General features: G+C 41.7%; 1 protein-coding gene across 1 annotated transcript; it reads left to right on the plus strand.

Moving 5' to 3' along the window:
• Positions 1–996: 996 nt before the first annotated feature.
• Positions 997–25,483, plus strand: rbmx2 (RNA binding motif protein X-linked 2). Its single transcript, XM_080188231.1, has 6 exons — positions 997–1,075; positions 6,467–6,582; positions 15,532–15,583; positions 17,523–17,652; positions 22,660–22,852; positions 23,707–25,483. The coding sequence occupies exons 1-6, from the start codon at positions 1,071–1,073 to the stop codon at positions 24,354–24,356; spliced, it is 1,146 nt and encodes a 381-aa protein (XP_080044357.1). The 5' UTR covers positions 997–1,070; the 3' UTR covers positions 24,357–25,483.
• The last annotated feature ends 508 nt before the right edge of the window (positions 25,484–25,991 follow it).

The following is a 25,991-nucleotide window of genomic DNA, read 5'->3' on the forward strand; positions in this document are numbered from 1 at the left end:
CAGAGTGAATGCCAGGTTGATAACACAAGTGAATTCAGAGGAGAAGTGAAAAAGCAAATAAGAGAACCAAAGAGGAAGTACAAAAAGAGACTGGCAGCTAACATAAAAGAGATTCTGATACTCTTCTATTAGCATAAGGCTGGTAAAAATGTTGGAGTGGGGTTCAATAGGGATTTAAAAGGGTTACTGTATAGAGGCAGGATTCATTCCTGAGGTACTAAATAATCACCTGTTTTTACCCAGGAAGAACATGCTGCTCAAAGCATTGTGAAAATAAGATAGTTGAGATTTTGAATAGGTTAAAAATTGATAAAGTAGAGGTTTTGAATAGGTTGGCTGTACTTAAAGTTAATAAGTCACCATCCTGGATCAGAAGCATCTGACAATACTGGAGTAGGTATGGATGGAAATTGCAGAGGCACTGGCCATAATCTTCCAATCACCCTTAAGTAAAAGTATGGTACCAGAGGACTGGAGAATTCTAAATGTTACACTATTGTTCAAGAAAGGATGCACCCAGCAACTACAGCCCAATCAGTTGTGGATAATTTAGGATAAAATTAACAGTCACTTGGGCAAATGAGAATTAATTAAGGAGAGTCAGTATGGCTTTTTTAAGGGAAAATTTAGCTTCTTTGACCTCCCCCACAACACCTCCCCCCGCCCTCCAACCATGGAAGTCAAAATCCTCACCAACCAATTTGCCAGAACTCATAATTACTAATAATACTCATTTATTTTAAAGTTTATTTATTGTGTCACAAGTAGGCTTACATTAACACTGCAACGAAGTTACTGTGAAAATCCCCTTCTAGCTCTACACTGCATTTATATCAATCGCATTTGCCTCCACCTCGTTTATTTACATGCCCATATTGGGTATTATTTTCACGATTCTTAAAAGGATGAAGCGAGGATTTGGCGAGCAGCTTGTCATTGACGCTGCACACCAGTAGGTGGTGGTGTGAGTGGAGTTCTCCAGGCTTTTTGTTGCGGATCCTCTGGGCCCTTCTCTTTGTTGAACGCCTGGGAAGCAGCTCCTTCGGCCGGAATTGGGGATTCGCCGCAAAATGAAGTGAGTTGGAGATTGAAATGATCACTTTGCCGGTTTAACAGGCGGCGTCCGGTAAGGGGAGGAAACCCTGTGCTTGGTCTGAGCACGAGGAGGTTTGTCAGGGTTTGTGTGGATGGTAAATGTTCAGGATGAGGATCTGTCACTCAGGATCTGCAGCCACTTCCTCTGAACACTGCTGCTTACACACACACAGAGCCTGACTTCAGCACTCAGCCTTAATTCTTGCATTCATCTGGAATGAAAGGGTCAAGGTGATGAGTGGCAGTGCTGCAAACAGAGTAAAATGTGGCCAAAGGGTATCTGAGCTGTTTGTCAGCAGCAGTTTGCTATATGGAATGAATTCGTCATTAGTAGCAAAACAGTGGAGAGGTTAAAACTTGTAGCCACAAATAGTGAATTAAATAGCAGTTGTCTGTCTGACGGCCTCTCTGCTTCTGTCTTGACATCTTCCTGCTTTCAAAAATCTCCTAAAGCCCTCCCCCCTCCCACCCCCCCGTGCTTTCTGTTTCCCTTTTCTTCTCCCGCTTTCCTCCTCATTATCTTTCTTTTTGGCCTGTGCAGCCATTGTAGGGATTTTACACAGGGCGTGAGGAATGCAGTGGAAATGTGAGTTGTGATCTGTCATAATCTGACAAATGAAAGAGACTCAACACACGCATTCGAAGAGGCATTGGAAGATGTTAAGAGATGAACAGGCAGCTTTGAGGAAAGTACAGAACCTGGGAGGAATAGGTAAAAGAGACAAAAGTAAATCCATTGGAGAAAACAGTGAAGTTCTTCACTCTGGGAATTTATGGAAGAGAAATGGCATTGAATTAAAATGAAAGAAAACGCATGTAGAAGTCTGAAATGACATAATAACTCAATCTGTGAGTGTATTGTGCCCTCAGTTCTCTGTACAGGCCTTCTTTCATTTTGAAATGAAGATAGTTTGCACCTGAATCAAACAATGTCTCCTCCCATCAGATTAGTTGGACAAGTCTCTTGTACTATTCTACAAAAGCATGCAGCTTGGGGAGCATGGAGTAGCAGCCTGTGCACTCTGTGGGAGATTCACCGATGGTTACAAATGCCCATCTTGACCAAATAGCCATTTGAAATTTATATATTTAAAATGAGTTTCTTTGATTACAATTTGTTGGTTATAGAATCACAGTGTAATCTATGGAATTTCCCTCTGTTAAGATAAATTGCTTTTTTCAGGTTAGACCAGATTCAGTTTTATGTTCAGGAACCTAGTGAAGGAAATGGTATTGAGTGTATGTGCACACTGGTGAGATCCCATGATTTGTGTTCCAAACAGTCAGTGAGTCTGTTTTCTGCTTGTGTGTTGGTTTGAAGAGCAGCCGATTTAGTGATCCAGATGACTAACCTCACTCACCATCATGGCAGAGAGGTAGTGATTTTCTTTCACAGAATGTTGGTTTTGCTGTCTAGATCATTCCTAACAGCTGTTGAGAAGGTGGTGGTGTGCTACCTTAGAACATAGAACATAGAACACTACAGCACAAACAGGCCCTTCGGCCCACGAGTTGCGCCGATCACATCGACACCTATCTATAACCCCCAATCCCATAAAACCCCATATACTCATCCAGAAGTCTTTTAAAAGACCCCAGTGAGTTCGCCTCCACCACCACTGACGGCAGCCGATTCTACTCACTCACCACCCTCTGAGTGAAAAACTTACCCCTAACATCACTTCTGTACTTTCCTCCCCGCACCTTAAATCTGTGTCCTCTCGTAGCGACCATTTCAACCCGGGGAAATAGCCTCTGAGAATCCACCCTATCCATTCCTCTCAACATTTTATAAACCTCTATCAGGTCGCCTCTCAACCTTTGTCTCTCCAGGGAAAAGAGACCCAGCTCCCTCAACCTAACTTCATAAGGCATGCCTCCCAGTCCAGGCAACATCCTTGTAAATCTCCTCTGTACCCTTTCAATAGCTTCTACATCTTTCCTATAGTGAGGCGACCAGAACTACGCACGGTACTCCAAATGAGGCCTGACAAGGGTCTTATAAAGTTACCTTCTTAAACTACTGCAGTCCATGTGATGTAGGTACACTGATGGTGCTGTTAGGAAGGAGAGTTCCAGAATTTTGACCCAGTGACAATGAAGGAATGGCAATATAGTTTCAACTCAAGATGGTGTGTTGTTTGGAGGGCAAGTTGCCTGTAGTGGTGTTTCCATATATCTGCTGCTTTTGTGCTTCGAGGTGGTCAATGTCATAGGTTTGGCAGGTATTGTTGAAGGTGAGTTGCTGCAGTACATCTTATAGACAATACACACTGCTGCCACTGCTGATTGGTTTTTTGATTTGATTCGTTATTGTTACATGTATTAGTATAGAGCAAAATGTATTGTTTCTTGTGCTATACAGACAAAGCATTCTGTATGTAGAGAAGGAAAGGAGGGGGCGCAGAATGTAGTGTTACAGTCATATGTAGGGTGTAGAGAAAGATCAACGTAGGTAGGTCTATTCAAAAGTCTGATGGCGACAGGGAAGAAGCTGTTCTCGAGTCCGTTGGTACGTGATCATAGACTTCTGTATCTTTTCCCCGATGGAAGGAAATTGGAAGAGAGTATGTCCAGGGTGCACGAGGTCCTTGATTATGCTGGCTGCTTTTCCGAGGCAGCGGGAAGTGTAGACAGTCATTGGATGAAGTCCATCCTATGAAGGAATGTGCTTCGTTTATAATCCTTTGTAATTTTTAGCGGTCTTGGACAAAGCAAGACCTGGCTGTGATACCCATGATGTAAAGATGCCGGCATTGGACTGGGATGGGCACAGTAAGAAGTCTCACAAAACCAGATTAAAGTCCAACAGATCTATTTAGAATCACAAGCTTTCAGAATGCTGCTCCTTCCTCAATTGACTCACCTGATGAAGGGGCAGTGCTCTGAAAGCTCGTGATTCCAAATACACCTGCAGAACATTAACCTGGTGTTGTAAGACTTCAAACTGCAATACAACCAGAATGGATGCTTTCCATGGTGCATCTACAAAAGTTGATGAGAGTCGTAGTGGACATGCCAAATTTCCTTAGCCTCCTGAGAAAGTAGAAGCATTGGTGGGCTTTCTTAACTGTAGCTTGGTGGTGGTGGTGGAGGAGTAAATGTTGAAGATGGTGAATGGGGTGCTGATCAAGCAGGCTGTTTTGCCTTGCATTGTGTCAAGTTTCTTGTGTTGTTGGAGCTGCACTCATTCAGGCAAGTGGAGAATATTTTGTCACATTCCTGACTTGTGCCTTGTAGATAGTGGACAGACTTTGGAAAGTCAGGAGGTGAGTTACTCACTGCAGAACTCCCAGCCTGTGGCCTATTCTTGCCATCACGTTACTTTTCTGGCTAGTCCAGTTCAGTGTCTGATCAATGGTAACTCCCCAGGATGTTTATAGTGGGGGATTCAGTGATAGTAATGCCATTGAATGTCAGGGAGAGATGCTTAGATTCTGTCTTGTTGGAGATGGTAATTGCCACTTGAGCGATGCAAATGTTTTTTCCACTTTTGCGTATGGACATGGACTGCCTCAGTATCTGAGGAATAGAGAATGGTGCTGAGTAATGCGCAGGCATCAATGAACATCCCCACTCCTGACCTTCCGATGGAAGGGAAATCGCTAACGAAGCTGTGAAGACATTTGTGCCTAGGGTACTACTCTGAGGAACTCCTACAGTGATGCCCTGTGACTGGGTAATTGGCCACTGATAATAGCAACCATTTTCCCTTATACCAGGTATGGAATCTATACAGTACAGAAGAAGGTCATTCGAGTCTGCACTGACTGTCCGAAAGAGCATCTTACCCAGACCAGGGCTAAATCCTTGGAGACATCTGGAGATGATGCCATGCTAGAGATAGCCTGACTCCAGATGGATAAGTAAATCAAGCAAGGGCAGTCCAACTGATTTGGACAAGGGGAAGCACTTGAGTAAAACTTTCTGAGACTCCATTGAATCCTGCAGGGAAGTCAAGGAGATATTATAAAAGTCTTGAAATCCAATGTAATTAAAAGGAATTTAAACTTAAACTCACTTCCCTTAAATCAGTGGACATGATGAATTACCTAAATGCTCATTGCTTTTCCATTGCTAATAATTTTTATTTATTGAGGTGTCAGTTTCATTATATGTTGGCTTTTCTGAATGTTCTGTGTTCGCAGGTATGGGGCTGCTTAATATAACAACACAACAAAATATTCCTAAACATTTCATAGAGAGACAGACATAGAGTAGGAACAGGATCAAGCCTGAGCAATGAATTTGTGAGGTGTTTTGTTTGAAGGAACAAGAAACCGAATGATTCCACAAGATAATTCTAAGATGCAGTGGTGAAATAGCTGAAGGCTCTCTTTCCTAGTAGAGGGAGAGGGTTACACAGCAGACCAGATTCTAGAACATGGGAATGAAGGAAGTTTCAGGAGTAATTTGTGAGGCAAAGGAACAATTCATAAATGTCAATTAGAATATATCTCAGCAGTGCCTTTGTGTACACTGAATTTGTGGCACAGTGGTTGGCACTGCTACTTCACAGCGCCAGGGTTCAGGTTCACTTCCAGCCTCTGGTCACTGTCTGTGTGGATTTTGCACATTCTCCCTGTGTCTGCGTGAGTTTCCTCCCACAGTCCAAAGATGTGCGGGTTAGGTTGATTGGCCATGCTAAATTGATCCTAGTGTCAGGGGATTAAATATGTGTGATTACGGGAATAGGGCTTGGATGGGATTGTGGTCGGTGCAGACTTGATGGGTCAATTGGCCTCCATCTGCACTGTAGGAACTCTCTGTTTATATGCATTGTGAGCCAGTTGGTTAGTGGAGTTGAACAAGAACTAGAGCAATTGGTGAGCATGACCATGTGCAGAGTAGATTGTGGTGAAGGAAGTTCAGAGTAAGTTAGCATTTATGTGGAGAGGAGTCTGGGAGCAGATAGAGAGGGCATTGAAGGAAATAAGTCTGGAGGTGACAGAATGTGACTGAGGAGTGTACAGCCTAAAGAGATAAAGTTGAGACAGAGAAGACTAAAGTTTTGTATCTGGAAATGGGTGGCCTGGAGTTGGAATATAGGTGTGGCTATCATCAAATGATCCATCATACACTTGATTCAATTGATGCGATAAAAGGTCCCATCAGTAGAAGAAGTAGGTAGACTAGGACTCAGCTCTGACGAAGAGTCATCTAGACACAGAACATTAGCTCTATTCTCTTCCCCACAGATGCTGTCAGACTTGCTAAGATTTTCCAGCATTTTCTGTCTTTGTTTCAAATTCCAGCATCCGCAGTATTTTACTTTTAGGCTAGGCAAGTTGCTGTTGTTTTTGTTTTGAGCAACAGAGTCTCCTCACATCTTATCTCTTGTTCTGGTTTGTTTTTCTATCCCTGTACTTAGTCCACTCACAAAAGTGAAGCTCATCAATGAACTAAATGCAAGAGAGGCAGAGCTGGGCGTTGAAGATAAAGTGTCCTGGCACTCAGAGTACAAGGACAGTGCCTGGATTTTTCTGGGTAAGTGAAACCTTTTCCAGATTCCAATTTGTCATTGTTTTAGTGGCCGTGTGAACAAAAGTATCAGTTTTTTTAAAACTAAGTGTAATTGGATTTATTTTCTTTGATATTGCTAAACTTAAGGTGTGTCAGAATTTAATTTCGAGTTCCAGATTTAAATGGGAAGATCTAAAGAGAATTTTCTATATAGGAAGGTGAATAGAAAGAAAGGGGCTATGTGAGATTATTTGCTATCTTTCCTTCTGCACCACACTTCTGGACATATTTTGCCTGAAACTTAATCTCTGGCACATTTCATCACATGGCTTTTCGGAGGACACATTCCTGATTTCAAACCACCTTGACAACTCCTAAATAAAACCCAGAAACCTCCTGACATGAAGAGAAATGGTTACAGGTCAGATTAACATATATATATGTAGGAATAACTAATACCTGTGTTGGGTTAATGTATGGTGAATATTTAACTCACTCCAGTTGTCATGGATTAAATCCCCAACAGATAACAGCCCAAATAAATTAAAATATTGGTTGAAACCTATTTAATTTTGCATAATCAGGTATGTGATTTGTAAATGCAGTATTACTTCACTTTACTAATTTTTCTCATATAGTAAAAGCATAATTTCCCAAAAAAATTACAAAAGTTGAAATAACAGCCTTTTAGAATCAGTGTAGCCATGTTAACTTTGATACAATTTAGTTTGCAATTTAATATTAATATTTTGCAGTCCTAATTGCATAGGAATAGTAATGCATACTCTCTGCTTAAACGTTTGTTATTAATTCAAACCATTTTGGTTCAGAAATTGTTGTGCTATTGAAGTACATTTAAATTAACTCCTGAAATGATCTGGTCTCACCTGTCTCTCTTTGCAATGTGAATGGTATCTATTGCCTATGCCTTCTGCATCTTCGCTGTGGTAGTCTTTCATTTCTGAGTCATCAGGTTTCCTCTATTTCTTCTAGCTTAGCCCATCCATTATTTTATACATTTATACAGACGTTCTCGTAATTCAAAAACTTATTTTACCAAATTAACTTGTCATGGCAAGTGCTAAATGGCTGTTTGAACTGAACAAGATTCTTTCTGACTTTGCAAACTAAAGTGTTTCCCTTGATAATGTAGTTGGAAACCTGCCACTGGGCTTCGCTATCACTGTCTACCGTGAGCCTACCTTCACTGAACAATATATGCATTGGTACTCTTACAGTTCCATACACTATAACATTGGCCTCATCAACAACCATGTAAATAAGGCCCGAATCATTCGCACACTATGCAAACTTGACGCTGAAATAGGACATAACAAAGACATTCTGCGGAATAATGGCTACTGTGATCGGATCATTTTTAATGCATTGTATGTTACATGAATTCATGAGTAGGCCCAAGGCCATCACTTCTTGCCCCAAAAAGTTTCCAGTTTACCTCGATTACCCTGGAAGGGCAAAGTATCTCAAATATATGAGCAACAGGTGAATGTTTCATGATGGCACTGTGCAGAAATAACACGAGTGATATTTGTCGCTAACAGGAAGCTGCCATCAAACAGGAAGATGTTCTGCCATCACATAAATCTGTAATGTGGTGTATGAATTTCAATAACAGTGTAAGGCCGAAGAGATGTAGACCGCACGTCCCAACAACTGGCAGATCATATCAAACGGCATGCCCCCTCCACTGTTCACAGCAGACCATAGCGAACAAGCTCTCGTTTGCAAAACTAAAACACAATGTCCAACAAGGGTGGCACAGTGGTTAGCATTGCTGCCTCACATGGCCAAGGACCAGGGTTTGATTCGCCCTTGGGTGACTGTCTCTATGGAGTTTGCATGTTCTCCCTATGTTTGCATGGCTTTCTTCTGGATTCTCCAGTTGCCCCCCACAGTCCAAAGATATACATGTTAGAACAAAGAACAAAGAAAATTACAGCACAGGAACAAGCCCTTCGACCCTCCAAGCCTGCACCAACCGTGCTGCCTGACTTAACTAAAACCCCCTACCCTTCCAGGGACCATATCCTTCTCTTCCCATCCTATTCATGTATTTGTCAAGACGTCCCTTAAAAGTCACTACCGTATCCTCTTCCAGTACCTCCCCCGGCAACGAGTTCCAGGCACCCACCACCCTCTGTGTAAAAAATCTGCCTTGTATATCTCCTTTAAACCTTGCCCCTTGCACCTTAAACCTGTGCCCCCTAGTAATTGACTGTTTCCCCTGGGAAAAAGTTTCTGACAATCAACTCTGTCCATGCCTCTCATAATCTTGTAGATTACTATCAGGTCACCCCTCAACCTCTGATATTCCAGTGAGAATTTCTCCAACCTCTCCTCATAGCTAATGACTTTCATACCAGGCAACATCCTTCTGATAGTGTGGCGACCAGAATTGAACACCATATTCCAAGTGCGGCCTAACTAAGGTTCGATAAAGCTGCAACGCAACTTGCCAATTTTTAAACTCAATGCCATGGCCGATGAAGACAAGCATGTGGTATATCTTTTTAACTATTTTCTCCATCTGCATTGCTGCTTTCAGTGACCTGTGTACCTGTACACCCAGATCCCTTTGCCTATCAATACTCTGAAGGGTTCTGCCATTTACTGTATATTTCTTATCTGTATTAGACCTTTCAAAATGCATTACTTCATGTTTGTCCGGATTAAACTCCATCTGCCATCTCTCTGCCCAAGTCTCCACCCAATCCATGTCCTGCTGTATCCTGTGATTGTCCTCGTCACTATCCGCAAATCCACCAACTTTTGTGTTGTCTGCAAACTTATTAATCAAACCAGTTACATTTTCCTCCAAATCATTAATATTCATTATAAATAGCAAAAGTCCCAGCACTGATCCCTGAGGAACACCACTTGTCACAGCCCTCCATTCAGAAACACACACTTCTGCAGCTACCTCTGTCTTCTTTGACCGAGCCAGTTTTGTACCCACCTTGCCAGCTCACCTCTGATCCCATGTGACGTTATCCTCTGCACCAGTCTGCCATGAGGAACCTTGTCAAAGGCCTTACTGAGGTCCATGTAGACATCATCCACTCTATCCTCATCAATCATCTTCGTCACTTCCTGGAAAACTTCAATCAAGTTAGTGAGATACGACCTCCCCTTCACAAAACCATGTTGCCTCTCATTAATACATCCACTTATTTCCAAGTGGGAATAAATCATGTCTTAAAGAATCCTGTCCAATAATTTCCCTACCATTGATGTAAGGCTTACCAGCCTGTAATAACCTGGATTATTCTTGCTAATCTTCTTAAACAAAGGAACAATATTGACTATTCTCCAAACCTGTGGGACCTCCTCAGCAACCAGTGAGGATACAAAGATTTCTCTCAAGGCCCCAGCAATTTCCTCCCTTGCCTCTCTCAGTATTCTGGGGTATATCCCATCAGGCCCTGGGAACTTGTCTACCCTCTCAAGAATCTCAATACTTCCTCCTTTTTGATCTCAACATGACTCAAACTATCTACACATTCTTTCCCAGAGTCATAATCCGCCAAGTCCTTCTCTTTGAATACTGACGCAAAGTAGTCATTTAATACCTTATCCATTTACTTTGGCTCCACGCATAGATTCCCTCCCTTGTCCTTGAGTGGGCCAACCCTCTCCCTAGCTACCCTCTTGTTCTTTATATATGTATAAAAAACCTTGGGATTTTCCTTAATCCTGCTGGCCAGTGCTTTTTTGTGACCTTTTTTAACCCTCCTTATTCCTTGCTTAAGTTTCTTTCTACCTTCCTTGTATTCCACACTTGCTTCGTGTGTTCGCAGCCTCCTAACTTTGACAAATGCTTTCTTCTTCCCCTTGACTAAACCCACAAAATCTCTTGTTATCTAAGGTTTCCAAAACTTGAAATACTCATCCTTTACAGGAATGTGCCTGTCCTGAATCCCTATCAACCTAAACTTGAAAGCCTTCCACGTGCCAGATGTTGATTTGCCCTGGAACATCTGCCCCCAATCTACATTCTTCAGTTCTTGCCTAATATTGTTGTAATTAGCCTTCCCCCAATTTAAGAACATAACATAAGAACTAGGAGCAGGAGTAGGCTATCTGGCCCCCTCGAGCCTGCTCTGCCATGCAATAAGATCATGGTTGATCTTTTTGTGGACTCAGCTCCACTTACCCGCCCGCTCAACACAACCTTTAATTCCTTTTTTATTCAAAAATTTATCTAGCTTTTCCTTAAAAACATTCAATGAAGTAGCCTCAATTGCTTCACTGAGCAGGGAATTCCACAGATTCACAATCCTTTGTATGACGAAGTTCCTCCTCAACTCAGTCCTAATTCAGCTCCTCCTTATTTTGACGTCATGCCCCTAGTTCTAGTTACTGTTGCTCTCCCTTCAGAATGCTTTCTGCTTGTTCAGAAACATCCTGGACCCTGGCACCAGGGAGGCAACACACCATCCTGGAGTCTCTTTCACATCCACAGAAGCACTATCTGCACCCCTAACTATAGAGTCCCCTATAACTATTCCTCTAGTCTCCTTTGTCGTTCCGTGCTCAACAACAGAGCCAGCCATGATGCCACTGCTTTGGCTGCTGCTGCTGTTATCTTCTGATAGGCCATCACCCCACAACAGTATCCAAAACGGTATACTTGCTAGAGAGGGAGATGCCCACAGGAGATTCCTGCACTGACTGCCTGCCCCTTCTAGTGGTCATGCATCTATCTGCCTGCACCTTGGATGTGACCACATCTCTAAAGCTTCTATCTATGATGCTTTACACCACCTTCATGCTCCAAAGTATATCCAACTGCTGCTCCAACCTATCCATGTGGTCTGTAAGGAGCTGCAATTAGATGCACTTTCTGTAGATGTAGTCATCCGAGATGCTGGACATCACGGATCTCCCACATTTCACAAGTGCAGCACTTAACCACAGTGAATGACATAAGAACATAAGAAATAGGAGCAGGAGTAGGCCATCCAGCCCTTCGAGCCTGCCCCGCCATTCAGTAAGATCATGGCTGATCTGTCGTGTCTCAGTTCCACATTCCCGCCCTCTCCCCATAACCCTTAATCCCCTCGCTTATCAAAAACCCATCAACCTGCATCTTAAAAATATTTAGCGAGGCAGCCTCCACCACCTCAACGGGAAAAGAATTCCAGAGATTCACCACCCTTTGAGTGAAGAAGTTCCTCCTCAACTCTGTTCTAAACCGCCCCCCCTTTATCTTGAGGCTGTGCCCCCTAGTCCTACTGTCCTTTCTGAGCATTTGAGCACCAAGTAAATTATTTAAGAAAATTTATAAAACTCTTAACTTCACTTTTACCTTCTCTCAGTGGTCTTTCTTTTGGTCAGAGGAGAAGGGAGGGAAGAAACACTGATGTAGTGTTTTGGGCTTACCGCTCCTTGACACCACATCTTCCACTTCCCAATTCTTGGTAGACGCTGCTGGTGCGACTTCTCTCAGAATGCACAAGTGAAGCCCCTCAGCTGCCTCTACCGCAAGTGGATTGGCCGTTCTATATGCGGGGGGATAGGGGGGAGGGGAGGGCCTTGATGGGATGTTCTTTTGGAGAGTTGGTGCAGACTTGATTGGCCGAATGGTCTGTTTGTGCAGTGTAGAGATTTTATTGTTCTATTGGTTCTGATTATACAATTGGATAACATTTGCTAAATAATCCTCAGTTTTGCAAGAATTATGCAACCAATTTAAGATTTATTTGTTCGTATAGGAATTGAGTAGGTTTTTAGCTAGCTTTTACACAGAGTGTGGTAAATGTTTCGAACAGGCTGCCCAGGAACGTGGTGTAAGCAGATACGATAGCAGCATTTAAGGGGCAATTATATGAATACATGAATAGGATGGGAATGGAAGGATATGGACTCTGTAAGTGCATATAGTTTTAGTTTAGGCAGGCATCACGAATGGCTCAGGATTGGAGGGGAGAAGTGCCTGTTCCTGTGCAGTACTGTTCTTTGTTCTTCATTGCTGAAATGTCACATATTTTGTCTGTTTCAGCTAAATATAAGTGACAGCCATTTACTGGTTAATTCTTCTGGGCAACACCATGACCAATCAGAGACAAGCTGCCAGGTTTAAATTTCAAACTGCTTGGCAATTAACTGTCAGTCACCATCAACTGGTGCATTCTCTATGGCAATGCCTCTAACAATCAGAGTCCACTTGCCAACCAATCAGCACTCTCTTCTGATACAGTATAAATTAGTTGATTTTCATTGCATTTCATTCTTGCGAATGTCCACGTGAGTGCAAGATGAAAAGCTTTGAGAATTTTTTTTTCAGCATTGCTCAAGTTCTGTCCTACTAAACTGTAAGGATTAAATAGTGGAAATTGGATGATGAACATGTATCATAGAGTTTTGTTTTATTGCCTGGAACTTTCCAGCTGTTCACACCAGTGGGATCTTCTGGTCCTGCCTATGGCACACTCCTGTTACTGGTTTCCCTGCGACATAGGGTAGAATCAATCAGAAATCCCGTTGACAGTGGCATGATCAGAAGATCCCATCACTGGCCAACACCACGCCGCCTCCTGCTGCAAGATAAACGCCACAGGGAAACCAAAGATCCCCACCCATTGTCTTTGGGAATTAGAATATTTATTCAAAGCTTTTGCTTAAGAGATGAAATAGTTCAAGCTAAGAATGATTTATTAGGTCTATGGATGGAAGAAGCTTGATGGACCAAATACTTATTCACATTTAATGGCTTATTCCTTGCTTTCATTCAAACTTCCTTGGTGCACATTGGGATATCACTTTACAAAACTCCATCTGCTCGGCTTCTATACGATAATCTTAAATTAGTTGTGAGCTGGTCCATTCCTCAGGGCCAATCAGAGTCAAGCTGCTTGATTTAAATTTCAGACTGCTTGACAATTAGCTATCAGTTATGATCAACTGGTGTATTCTGTATGGCAATGTTTCTACCAATCAGAGTCCATGTGCCACTTAGTCAGCACTTTGTTCTCATCTAGTATAAATTATTGTTTCCTTTACATTTTGTATTCTTGCATTTTGTCTTGATGAGTGCAAGACAAAAAGCTTTGACAAAAAATGCTTTTTCCCCGAAGTGTTCTCTCTGCTGGATACAACCTGCTTCCCTAGCTATGTCAAATCAAAAACTGCACAAATAGCTTTTCTAATATCCAGCAGTCAAACACCTTCAGTAATTTGACCTGTTCTGCCCCAGGGCTGGAACGCTTCGATTCGCATTTCAACTATTGAAAGACCTCAACTCTTGATGAGTTTAATAGAATTGCCCGAGTTCAGGATTGACCTCTGCTGACTACAGAGGAATCCTTTGAGATGATTTCACGGGGCATATCTCCTTTCAAACTCTTGCGGCCAACAATTGTAAACTTAAGGTGAAAGGAGAGCTTTTGCTGTAACCCACTGTTGTCAAAAAATTTTTTTCAATGAAACAATTTAGATGCTTCAATTAAAAAATGTTTTAAAGGTTGAACAATCTGTTGATTTTAACCTTTACTTCTCTAATGCTTGTTTATTGTCCTCACTGGGATAATAAACAAGCATTAGAGAAGTAAAGGTTGTGGCTTTTGGTATCAACACATAAAACTGCTGTTTTTGAAAATGAGTATGAAAACACAAACTTTTAACCTCATCTGATCCCATAGGTTTCACTCTGAATTTTTCCTGCGTATAAATCAGGAATAATGCTGAATGAAACTCTGATGACTATGAGAGCATAAGAAGTAGAAATGGGGTGGGCCATTTATCCCCTTGAACCTGCTGCACCATTCAGTAAGATCAAGGTTGATCTTTAACCTCAAACTTCACTTTTTCCTGCCTGGTCCCCAAATCCCTTCATTCCCTTTAAGTTCAAAAGTCACTCAGTCTCAACCTTCAATAGAAATTCAAATGAAATATCAAATATTAAAAAAGAATTGGGCTAACAGAAGCTGACAGGTTGCAAACAGTGGCCGGCCACATGTTTCCTACTGTCTGCAGTGCTGCTTATTAGCCCACCCCTTCTTTGTACAGTACCATCTTCCTATCCACTTTGATTGTCCACTGGATCATGTACACTACGTCTTTCATTCTAACAATTTGCAAACAAAAGTCAAAATGGAGGCAGGTGGGAGGACTGAGAAAACTAAAGGGAATGAGCAGGGTGGTGGAGTGGCAGAGGTGATAATTTACCCGTTGCTAGAGCATATTGGCACTGTGCTTCTTGGGCATTGAGTTTCAGTGAAGGTGATGGCTTGACATGGGATAAGGTGTGAACAGGGTTTAGTGATATTGTGAAATGGGCACAGATTGGGTTCACACTGTCTCTCCTTGGTCCTTGATCTTGAAGGTGTGAGATTTCACCACAGTGCTGATGAAATAGAAGCCACCGAAAGGTATATGTGTGTCCCATTTATTGAATCACTGCTCAGCTGGGCTGATGGAAGCACTCTCAAAGAAGAGGCAGGGACTGAAAGGTGGGACAGAAGAAGTGATTTTTTTTGTATTCAATTAAAGTTTTTTTGAGTTTACTGTTTTGAACAAAAACTGTTAATTGTGCTTTCTCCTGGGTGTTAGATATGAAGATTTGAACGGAATAATAAATTGTAATCGTATACAAGATGTTTTGTTATTGGGACCATATTTCAGGGGACACTGTTTCACAATATGGTGAGCATAATCACTACACGACAAGTGACTCAGGGTTTTACTCTTCAATCCCACACCTGGAAAATGACAGATGGTTAGATATTAACAGAATTTGTTTGATGCCTTTACATGATGAAAATTTGGATTATGTGATCAGATGGTTAAATAGCATCCACTTCTATCGGAAAATATTTGTGACAATAACCAATGATGTTATTCATTAAGCTGAGTGTAGTACTGATTGTACAGATTCCTGGGCCTTGGTTGCGCAAACCTCAGCGATGAAAGTTTGGTTCTGTCTGTAAGGAGCCTCTGTTTTCTTGTTCCTAGGTGGTTTGCCCTATGAATTGACTGAAGGAGACATTATCTGTGTGTTTTCCCAGTAAGTATTGTTTTTCCTTGCCCATTTTGCTGTTCACTTTCCTCACCACCTGAGACTAGATATTATGCGTTCCATAGTATGCTCCACTTGGAGTCCTCAACCAAGTAACCAAACTATTTAATCATGGGTGCAGCACTTCAAAACTTGACCTTGTCCACACTCGGAATGTATTCTGGTTCACTTAGAGCAGAGTCTGTTGGCTAGTGGGAGTAGATCCTGATTAATCTTTCCCTCTTTGATGCAGTAGAACTGAGAGTATTTGTAGTAGACCATCTCCCCCCTCCCATTTCGTTTGGGACCACCCAACAGTGCAAACCGTTTGAGATCAAATCTGGAATCTTCTTGGTCTGTGTTGCTTGGCTGCTGAGTAAGTAGACATACTGCTATGTGTAGAAGCTTGCTATGTGCAAATTGGCTGCCACTCTTCCTACATCACAACAATTCAAAATGATTTCACTAGTTTCAAGGCACTTTGGACCACGAAAGCCACTTTATAATCATAAATCTTCCATTTTCTGAAAAGCAGGATCATCAACAATGTGTGCTTAATTTAGTTTTTTTATTTCTGGATTGGTGAAAATGGTCTATTTTTGTGCCAGTAGATGGCACAATCTCACAGCTTTAGCACCTTCCTGCAGTTTGATAACAATGTTTTGCTTTCATACAATACATTTAATGTAATAAAATCTCTGAGTGCTTCGTAGAGAGAGCAGATATCAAACAGGAGTGGAAGAGCAAAGAGAGAAGACCATGTGCACGATCAGAAAGATTGTAGAAGCAGGTAAGAAAGGAGGAAGATAAATAGACTTTTAGAGGAAGACCCAGAGAACCAAGATGGTTGAATTATCTGACATCAAAGGAAATACAGTGTGAGGGACTGAGTTGTACAGAATATCTGAGAACTTTAGGACTGGAGGAAGTTCTGTAGATTTTTTACCTGTGGAATTATCTGTAAACAAGGACAATAATTAAATACATAGATAGGCATGAGATTCGCAAGGGACGGTTTGTGGAGGATTTAGTGTCTAAGTTGGAATGAAATGGAATTTGTGTAGGGTGAGGCAGAGGTGTGCTGTTCATTTGATGTCACTTCCAGCAAGAATGTACAGAGATAGCATTGGGTGGCAGAAGGCCATAATAACTACTTTCTGTCTCCTTCTCTGTCTGCGCCAGATCTACTCAATAGCCATTGGAGCAGCAGAAGAAAACCTGCTGCAAGAACTGTGGTAGAAAAGGGTTTGAATAGGGGAAATGTACCAGCAAAGAAGGGGGAAAGATCCAGTAGACATACAAAGAGCAAAGTACAACATGGTAACAGGCTCTTCAGCCCTCCAAGCCTGTGCCAATCAAGATGCCCTAACTAAACTAAAAAAAACCCTGCCCTTACTCAATCTGCATCCTTCTATTCCCTCCCTATTCATGCACCCATCCAGATGCCTCTTAAATATTGCTAATGTGCCTGCTTCTACCTCCACCTCTGGCAGCATGTTCCAGCATCCACCATTGTCTGCATGAAAAACTTCCCCTGCAACCTGAAAAGCTTCCCTCGCACTGCTGTTATCTGGCGACGTTAGCTCCAGATAGTTTGGGAAGAAGATACGGTAGAACATAGAACCGGAAGGGTGGCCTCTGAATAGAAGGATTTGCCATCTGTGATTCACAGTCCTCAAGATCAGTATATTGGCAGAACTGGCCTAGCTGAGACTGCCTTGCTCACAAGAGTGGATGTTCAAGAGTGAGTCAGAGAGGGAGGCCTGGGATATTGGAGAGCGATAGAGGAAATTTCAGAGAGGCTAACTCCATGTAAGTGAGTCTGAGTGGGAAGTTTACCGAGAAGGAGATGAAACAGCAGTGGATTATGTGGTGAGATGTAACCGCTGATAAAAGTGCTGTGAGAGAGACAGGAGAAATACAGTAACCATTAATCTTTATGTGACAGGTATGGTGAGATTGTTAACATCAATCTAGTTCGAGACAAGAAGACTGGGAAATCAAAAGGCTTCTGTTTTATCTGTTATGAGGATCAGAGAAGCACCATTTTGGCTGTGGACAACTTTAATGGAATCAAGGTAGGTATGAAAGTAGAAACAAGATCATATAAAGATTCTCTGCACCATAGGTATTATATCCGGCCTCTTCCAAATGGCAGTATTTGTAAAGGCAGATAATATGCTTACTTTCTCAGCTGTGGATAAGTCAGACTGAAGATTTGGGGAAATTGCAAGATTAAAATAATTTGAAAACACTTCACACAGAAACGTAGGACTATCTCGTGTCCACAATAATTTTGATTGTTAAAAAAAGTTCCAGCTTTTGCAGAAAACATACAATCAGGTAATAATTTACCTGATTTGATCAATGTAAAAATCAGAAAGCAATCGATGACTGTTTTTCTTGTAACAGCAGCTTGGAGAACATAATAAGATGTATGATACAAGAAAACACCACATTTGCCAGTTCCAATAATTGATCATGCAGCTCTCAGACATGATTTAAGTCCCTTCCTTTCACTCCCCATTTAAAAACTATTCTTTGCCTACAATTCCAGAAGGCCTTCTGACTCATTCTGTCCACAGTTCCATGGTAAGTGGCATTTTTTTGATAGCTTTTTTCAATTGACCATTGTACATCTGTAAAGCTTGGAAGCTTTTATGGACATGGATGTTTTTTTCTGCATATATACAGTAATTTCCCCTGGATATGAGTGAGTCCTGGCTGAGGCCAATTATAGCTTCTGTTCTGCCACTTCTTTCAGGTAATTCATGCTGGTATGATCCAGTCTGGCACTTGTCGTACCATAAGGCTCAGCTGCTCAGTTGACCATCAAATGAGTCATTTAATTATTTCTGAACAAGGTGACTATCTAGTGGCCATTTGAATTTTGAAGCTTCTGTTAATTGATTAGAATTATGGCTGCAGATTCAAAATTCATCGTGATTTAACATTTCAAAAATTATAAGCACAAATAATCTGGGTTGAAATTTACAATAGCATTTGAAGCTTCTGTAATGCTGCTAGTCTGGTGTGTTGCTGCAGAAAAATCTGACTTGGAACGGGGTAGTAATGCTACCATCAGCAGTAGCTTTTTGCAATTTTAATGTACAGATTACAAACTTATTCCAAGATTTTAAAATGAAATTTAAGTCACTCTAGTAATTGGCTGATTTTTTTTAAAGAAGTGCCATAATTCAGCTTGAGAAAAGGTGGGTAATATTTGTATTTATTAGTTTATAAAATATATTGATGGTTCCCTATCCTTACAGTGAAGGAGGGGCCATCTGTTTATTGCTGTGCTCTTATTATATCCAGGTTAAATTAGCTTCAGTGAATGTTTGAACATATTCCAGTGATCCTACAACCTTATCTCTTAGATGAGATATGCAAGGAAACATTTCTCACTCAATAGGCAGTCCTCCTTCCTTTACTGCGATCAGCAACCCTCTTCATCACACTCCTTGTTCTTCTCTATTTTATTAATACTGTGATCATCACACCCTACAGTGCAGAAGGAGGCCATTTGGCCTATTGAGCCTGCATAGACACACGATCCCACCCAGGCCCTATCCCTGTAACCCCATGTATTTACGCTGCTAATCCCCTGAAGGGGCAATTTAGCATCCAATTCCCCTAACCTGCACATCCTTGGACGGTGGGAGGAAACTGGAGCACCCAGCAGAAACCCACACAGACACAGGGAGTATGTGCAGACAGTCGCCAGAGGCCAAAATTGAACCTGGCGCCTGGAGCTGTGAGGCAGCAGTGCCAACCACTGTGTCACTGTGCTGCTCATTGGTAGCCATGTTGCTCTGAAATGTTATGTTCCATTGGCTCCACACACAGCGTTGGCCATGCTTTTCAATCTCCCAGTGTTAGAATGAAGATTCATTGTGCTCCCCTTTCCCTGAGCTTCAGGACTGTAAAACTCATCTCCTACTGGCTGTAATCCTGCTACAATCTCCAGGCCTCTAAAACTCAAACTTGATAACTTCCCCTCACTACTTCTTGAATTGCCCACCTCTTTTCTGGGCCTCTGCAATTCACAAAGATTACTCGAGGAAGAAAAATCTGTTAATTATTTGAACCGTGGCTTCCAGTTTGCAATAACGGCCCATTACAGTGTTGGCATTAATGCAGATTTTAGTGAGTGTAAATTATCCACACTGCAACACAGCAAAATAGATGGAACCACAAAGTAACAACACCAGGTTAAAGTCCAACGGGTTTATTTGGAATCTTCCACCCCAGTCCAATGCCAGCATCTCCACATCGTGGAATCACAAAGGAAACGGGACTTGCTGCAACAACAGTTTAAAATTGAACCTGGGTCTTTCTAATCCGTTTTGCTTCGTATACATAGGGTGATACATTTTACCACTGATCCATGTTAAAATTTACATTAAAGAAAACACGTGTTTTTTGAAATAATGGAGTAATTTTAGTGTTTAGTTTAAAATTGACCAATAAAGGTGTCAGAGTAAAGGACATTAAATTGCTCTGTCAATTAATAGAACATGTATGATACATATAGCGGAGGTAACATTGTGCATATTGAAGCTGTATTCTCTTCATGATGATTCAGTTACGTTCCAGTTTTTATCAATGATGGGCACCAATATTTTACATTTAGAAATGAGCTTCAATGCAACTAAGCTAATGAATGAGAAAGGCAGTTGAAACAAGCGACTTGCTAGAACAGTATGATCAGAGTGTAGCTAATAACCCTGAAGAAAGATATGGTGGGGGGGCAGGCAGCAATTCTCCCAGCCTGCTACACTGCTCAAGTCGCACAGTGGGCCAGGAGAGATCAGCAGATGGCCTGTAGGGGGACTAGTAATCAGTGTCCAGTCAATCGTGAGTCTCCCAGACAATTTGTTTTGATGTGATCAGTCTCACACCAGAAATCAGCTCAAGGCTGATTATATGTCAGGAGCAAGCTTGGGACAGTAGTTCCGGCTCACTAATGTCTCCTACCCTGCTGCGAGAGCTTCCCACCAGTGGGGATTGAAGCTGGTCCCCATCAACGGAGACTAGGCATGATCACCTGCTGGTGGGGCCAAAGACCACTTAGGCTTCCTGGGAGTTCGGGGCCAGGATGGGATTCCCCATTTGGCAGTGCCAGCCTGGTACTGGCACCCTGGCACGGCTCACCGGAACCCTGGCACTGCCCACCGGGCACTTTGCAGCGTCAAGGGCTGGGGCCAGAGCGGGTAGGGCCAATCGGTGGTTGGGGGGTGCAGTGGGTTGGGAGGGAGGAGGGCAGTCGAGGCTGCACATGGTGGGTGGGGAGGGGTTGGTAGGGGCTGCATATAGTGAAGTGGCGGGGGCGGTGGGGGGGGAACTTAGGCTGATCATGAGGGCTGGTGATTGGGACTGACCTGGGGGAGTGGGGAGGCATGCGCCATTCTCCCCACTGACAGATCGGCGCATGCACAGTGATCCTGTCAGCATACTGAGCCTCTTGGGCTGAAGTAACCCATTCCCCATTTCTTCACCCCCACCCTTCCCCCACTATTGGAGTGAATCACGGTAAGGATTCTGATGCACTGAATGCTGAAGATTCATTCCCTACAGCTCACCCAAAAAAAGGCATGAAAAACTCCTGTTTTCCTGTTCATTAGGCTCATCTTTTTTTTGGGGAGAATCGCCCCCATGGATACATCATAAAGAATTGGCAAGATGCAGAACTCGCAAAGCCATTGTAATGGCTGTTATCCTGTGTGTAACAGCTGTTGTCAGGATCAGCAAGAAGCCAAAGTGAATTCCCAATGTTTCCTGTTTATTTCTCTTTTGAAGTAGAGTATCTGGTCCTTCTTCTGTTAGCATTTCCATTCAGATGGTTACAATAGGATATGATTAAAGCTCATTCCATTTTATATTCTTGCATGGTGCCCTGAAAGTCTGAAACCTTTCTGTGATAAATGCTGTATAGTACAATGTTGCAAAGCAGTTTGTGTGGAAAAATGACTTTCTGTTGCTTCCTGTTACTATGAAGTTGTTGAAGAACTAAATGAAGTCCAGCCTGTTTATTTTACATTACCTTAATATATATATAGTACACTATCATCACAAATATGATAGAATATCCAAATACAATAAAATAAACAGGCTGGAGCTTGAATATAAAATGTAATTAGCTTTAATCATATCCCATTGTAACCTTCTGAAATGCTAACAAAAGAAGGACCAGAGACTCTACTTCAAAAAAAACAGAACTTCAGTGTACAAAAGGAAAAGGTCTCCTGGAATTTTTGATTATAGGATTGAAAGGTGGTTTGAGATTGAGAAGGTCATGTGATATTGTGATTAATGGAAGGAGCTAGGTAAATGGCAGACGGAAGTCAGCTTCTGAATTTTGGCTAGGGTTGGTTTAATGACAGCTCTGCAAACCGCTCCACAAAATTTCTCTGAAAACTTCAAGACTGACTGCATTCCGTATAGCAAGTATATCTGTGGTTGCTAACTATATTTAAACTGGTGTTTGAGTCTGCAAGAAGAATGCTACTTATTTAGAACTAAAGAAGTGATAAGTTCAAAATTAGAGTTGTTTCTTTTCATGTTTATATATTCTTCAATGGATAACAGTTAAGCTATTTCATTTGTTAGCTTAATAATTAAACTGTATTATTAAATAAAGTTTGGTTTACTACAAAATATCCCTAAATTTTCAGCGGGATTGCACCTGAAACGAAGCATCCTATCCTCAAATTTATGCTGAAATAGAGAAATTGTTGCAGTCTTGTTTGGCTTCCTAATGTAATTCAGGACTCTGGTCTAGGATCCTAACATATTGTATGCCAATATTACGAAAGTACTCATGTTCATTCTGTGTTTTTATACGCTAGTATTGTGGCTACGCACTGACCAGAAAGATGAGGCTCTAGTTCAGCCAGTCATGCGTAAGTGTTAACTCATGAAAAACTGGCGTGGGATGGATAGAAGCAGACTGTCTCCAGTATTAGAGCAACAGGAAATCAAACACACATGACACAATGGGTTGGCATGATTAGAACAATCTGCTATATGGACTGGTTTTCACATTTGTGTGTTATAATTTCTGTGTTTCATTCACTGTTTAGATTAAGGGAAGGACAATCCGTGTTGACCATGTGGCCAATTACCGTCCTCCAAAGGATGGAGATGACGTTGATGTTGTGACAAAAAGACTGAGAGAGGAAGGATGTGCACCAAAAGCACCTCCTTCAGCACCAGTTTCCTCAGAGTCTTCTGAAGAGGATATTAGCGAAGTGCCAGCTAAAAAAAAGAAAAAAGGTATGTGAAGTGAAATGTGTGGGTCAACGGTTTAAGGGATAGGATTTTGCCAAAACTTTTGGACAAATTAGGTGATAAATGAGTTTTTAGGTCACTGACTTACAGCAACCATGTGTCACTGGTGTACTGCTTCTATTTTATGGACTAGTCCAATACTCAAAGTATATCAGCAGTGAATCCCCACATTCCTGGATTGGACTGTTATTAGAATTAGGTGGTGCAGAGAGGTAGGTGCAAAGAAGTAGTGACTTCATGTTTCTTCTCTAGAAATTATCAAAATCTAGGCCAAACCAATAGGATGTAAACCATTTGATAACACTGACTGAAAGAATTTGGCAAGTCTCAGTCCAGTTTCAAGTGCCCACTGAGGCATTGTACAAAAGGGCTTGTAATTCAGTATGAATTGACAATTTCTAATTTGTTTATGAGATGTGGGCCTTGCTGGCTAGGCCAGCATTTATTGCCCATCCTCAGTTGCCCTTGTGAAGGTGTTGGTGAGCTGCCCTCTTGAACTGCTGCAGTTCTTAAGGTGTCGGTATAGCCACTGTGCTGTTAGAAAAGGAGTATCCAGGATTTGACTCAGCGACAATGAAGGAACAGCGATATATTTCCAAGTCAGGATGGTGATTGTTTTGGTTAGTAAGGTTACATGCATGGCAATGTGTGAAATGAAATGATAATGCTGGTGGCCTGCTGAGGTTGGCACAAGATGCAGGATTTTTCTGTACTGCACTCTACCTGAGAATCCTTGATGCTGACAGTGGGTGCTGAAAAGAGGGGTCATTCTATTTGCTGGGGTTAACATGGTCCCTTTTCATGAGCCAAAATTCACCACAACATTTTTTGTTCTCCAGAGAAGAAAAAGAAGAAGAAGAAAGAAAAAAAGGAGAAAAAAATCAAGCTGGAGAAGAAGGAGAGTGGGGAGAGAGCCAACAGGCAATTGGACAAAAACTCTGGCCAAGATCAATCCCATCCACCCTTTGTAAGAGTCAAGGGTGAAAGAGAGGATGCAGGATATGAGAAATATGCTAATACAAACCAGGAGAGTCACCAAAATTGCAGTGTGAATCGTAGGAATGACGAAAGAGGAAGAGGAGATGGAAGAAAACTCACGGATGGAACTGATGAGATGAGAAGCAGAGAAAAACGTAATGAGAGAAGTCGGCCTAGAAACTCGGAAAGAGATGAAAGGCGAAGAGATGATCAAAGCGGCAGAGGATCTTGCAATGAAAGGTCAGAAAGAGACACAAGGTACACTCATGGTGATGGGAGAGAGCTGAGAAATGATGAGGAGAAGCAGCATGAACAGGAAAAAATGCGAAAAGACGACAGGTTTGACAATAAGTATGATGACAGAGAAAAATACAGAAAGCACGATCGCAATAAGAGAGAGGAGCGGGATTCACATTGTGACAAGTATAAAGAGAGGAGAAATGACCATGACAGAGTTAGCCATTATAAAGGCAGAGACAATCACAGAGACAGTGGTCATCGAAGAAACTGAGCGATTAGAAGCTTTTTGCAGCTAAACTGAATGCATCTCACCATCTGAAGTCAGTGAACGAAATGAACTCCCGGCAGTTAATAACCAGAAACAAAGATATCATTCTGAAATTTGCTGCTTTCCTGCAACCTTTTTTTTTAACTATTTCTCTTTGTTTGAACTATTTTTTTCAGTGGACAATATCAAGCAATATGCAAGACCCCTTTAAAAGATCCTTTTTTGAAATAAACTTTTAAGATGGCTGTCTAATAATATATAAAGTAAAAGTTTGATTTATTTTCTGTTTTTCTTCCTAACTTGTAGATGTCAGCTGAAGCAGGGCTTTGAAACTTCTCACCTTGGTCAATCTCCAGTACTTGAATAGCTGACTGTTTATGCGTGAAACTAGATGTTAAGTGCCAATAGCCTTTAAAATCATGGCAGGACATCCCAGCTAAGCCCACCCTTATTCTTACCCATAGTCCCAGACAATCACATGGAGACACTGGATTGCAATGGCAGTGACACTGCCAGCAGATGTTCTCCTTTATTAACATTAACCCACCCTTCACCCAGGGCACAGTAAAGCATTTATAGACAATGCTGGAAAAACTTCCTACAGCATCTGTAGAGAAAAAATAGAGACAACACTTTGAGACTAGAAGACTCTTTGTCAGCTCTGACGAAGGGTCATCCTGACGTGAAACATTAGCTCTATTCTCTCTCCACAGCTCCTGTCTGACTTGCTGAGTTTCTGCAGCATTGTCTGTTTTTGTTTCAGATTCCAGCATCTGCAGTATTTTGCCTTTATAACAGTAATACAATTGTAGTGTCCCAACTAAGGTCAGTTAAATCAACAAAGACCTGAGATGAAGCTAAATGAGAAAGTGCTGGAAAATCTCAGCAAGTCTGGCGGTATCTATAAGGAGGAAAAAGAGCTTGAGTCTTGAGTCCAAATTACCCTTTGTCAAAGCTAAAAGGCATTGAAAATGGGAGATAGTTATACTTAAGGTGAGGAAATGAAAGATGAGTCATAGCCACAAAAACAAGGAAGAAAGGCTAAGAAGTGCTAGTGGCAGTCCATGGAGTGAATAGAAGATGTGAATGGCCAAATGGCAGAGATGTGAGGGGGAGGCAGGGGGGAAAGGTAAAATTGAGAAAAGGGGGGAAAGGGTCAACAAAGCTCCAATCCACTGCAGCCATTATCTGCTGTGTTCAGTACCTTTTTAATGTTTTTCTGAAGTCATGAATTTGATAATCGTAATGTCAATTTGAATGGAAGCTCGCTTCAAACTTGATTTTAACGTAGGGATATCACTGCCATACCCAAATCACTTAGAGGAAAGCAATGAGGATATAAAAAGATAGTGGCAGGAATGAATGAAGAGTATTAGAACCAACTGTGGAAAACCTACCAGGTAATTGTTTTTGGCTCCCTGGAATTATTCATGTCATTATTGATATGTTTTCTGATGGGGTGTTCACAGGGTTGGAGGGGGTAAAGCAGCAGAATGAATGGATTTTCTACTTCCTGTGCACTTACTGTAAGAATAGTATTATCAAATAAATGAAGCTTACAAGGTATTCTGTTCAGTGAACTGCATTATTATAGAAGAATTCAAGTGAAATGACATTTCAAGAATTGTTCAGTATTGT

This window comes from Carcharhinus amblyrhynchos, chromosome 4 (genome assembly GCF_965287045.1).
Source record: "Carcharhinus amblyrhynchos chromosome 4, sCarAmb.v2.hapA, whole genome shotgun sequence".
NCBI classification, from domain to species: domain Eukaryota; kingdom Metazoa; phylum Chordata; class Chondrichthyes; order Carcharhiniformes; family Carcharhinidae; genus Carcharhinus; species Carcharhinus amblyrhynchos.

Excerpts from the sequence above, each read along its gene's own strand:
- rbmx2 (XM_080188231.1), top strand. Across the intron at positions 6,583-15,531 it reads CAGTGCCTGGATTTTTCTGG|GTGGTTTGCCCTATGAATTG; the intron begins GTAAGTGAAACC and ends TCTTGTTCCTAG. Across the intron at positions 22,853-23,706 it reads AGCTAAAAAAAAGAAAAAAG|AGAAGAAAAAGAAGAAGAAG; the intron begins GTATGTGAAGTG and ends TTTGTTCTCCAG.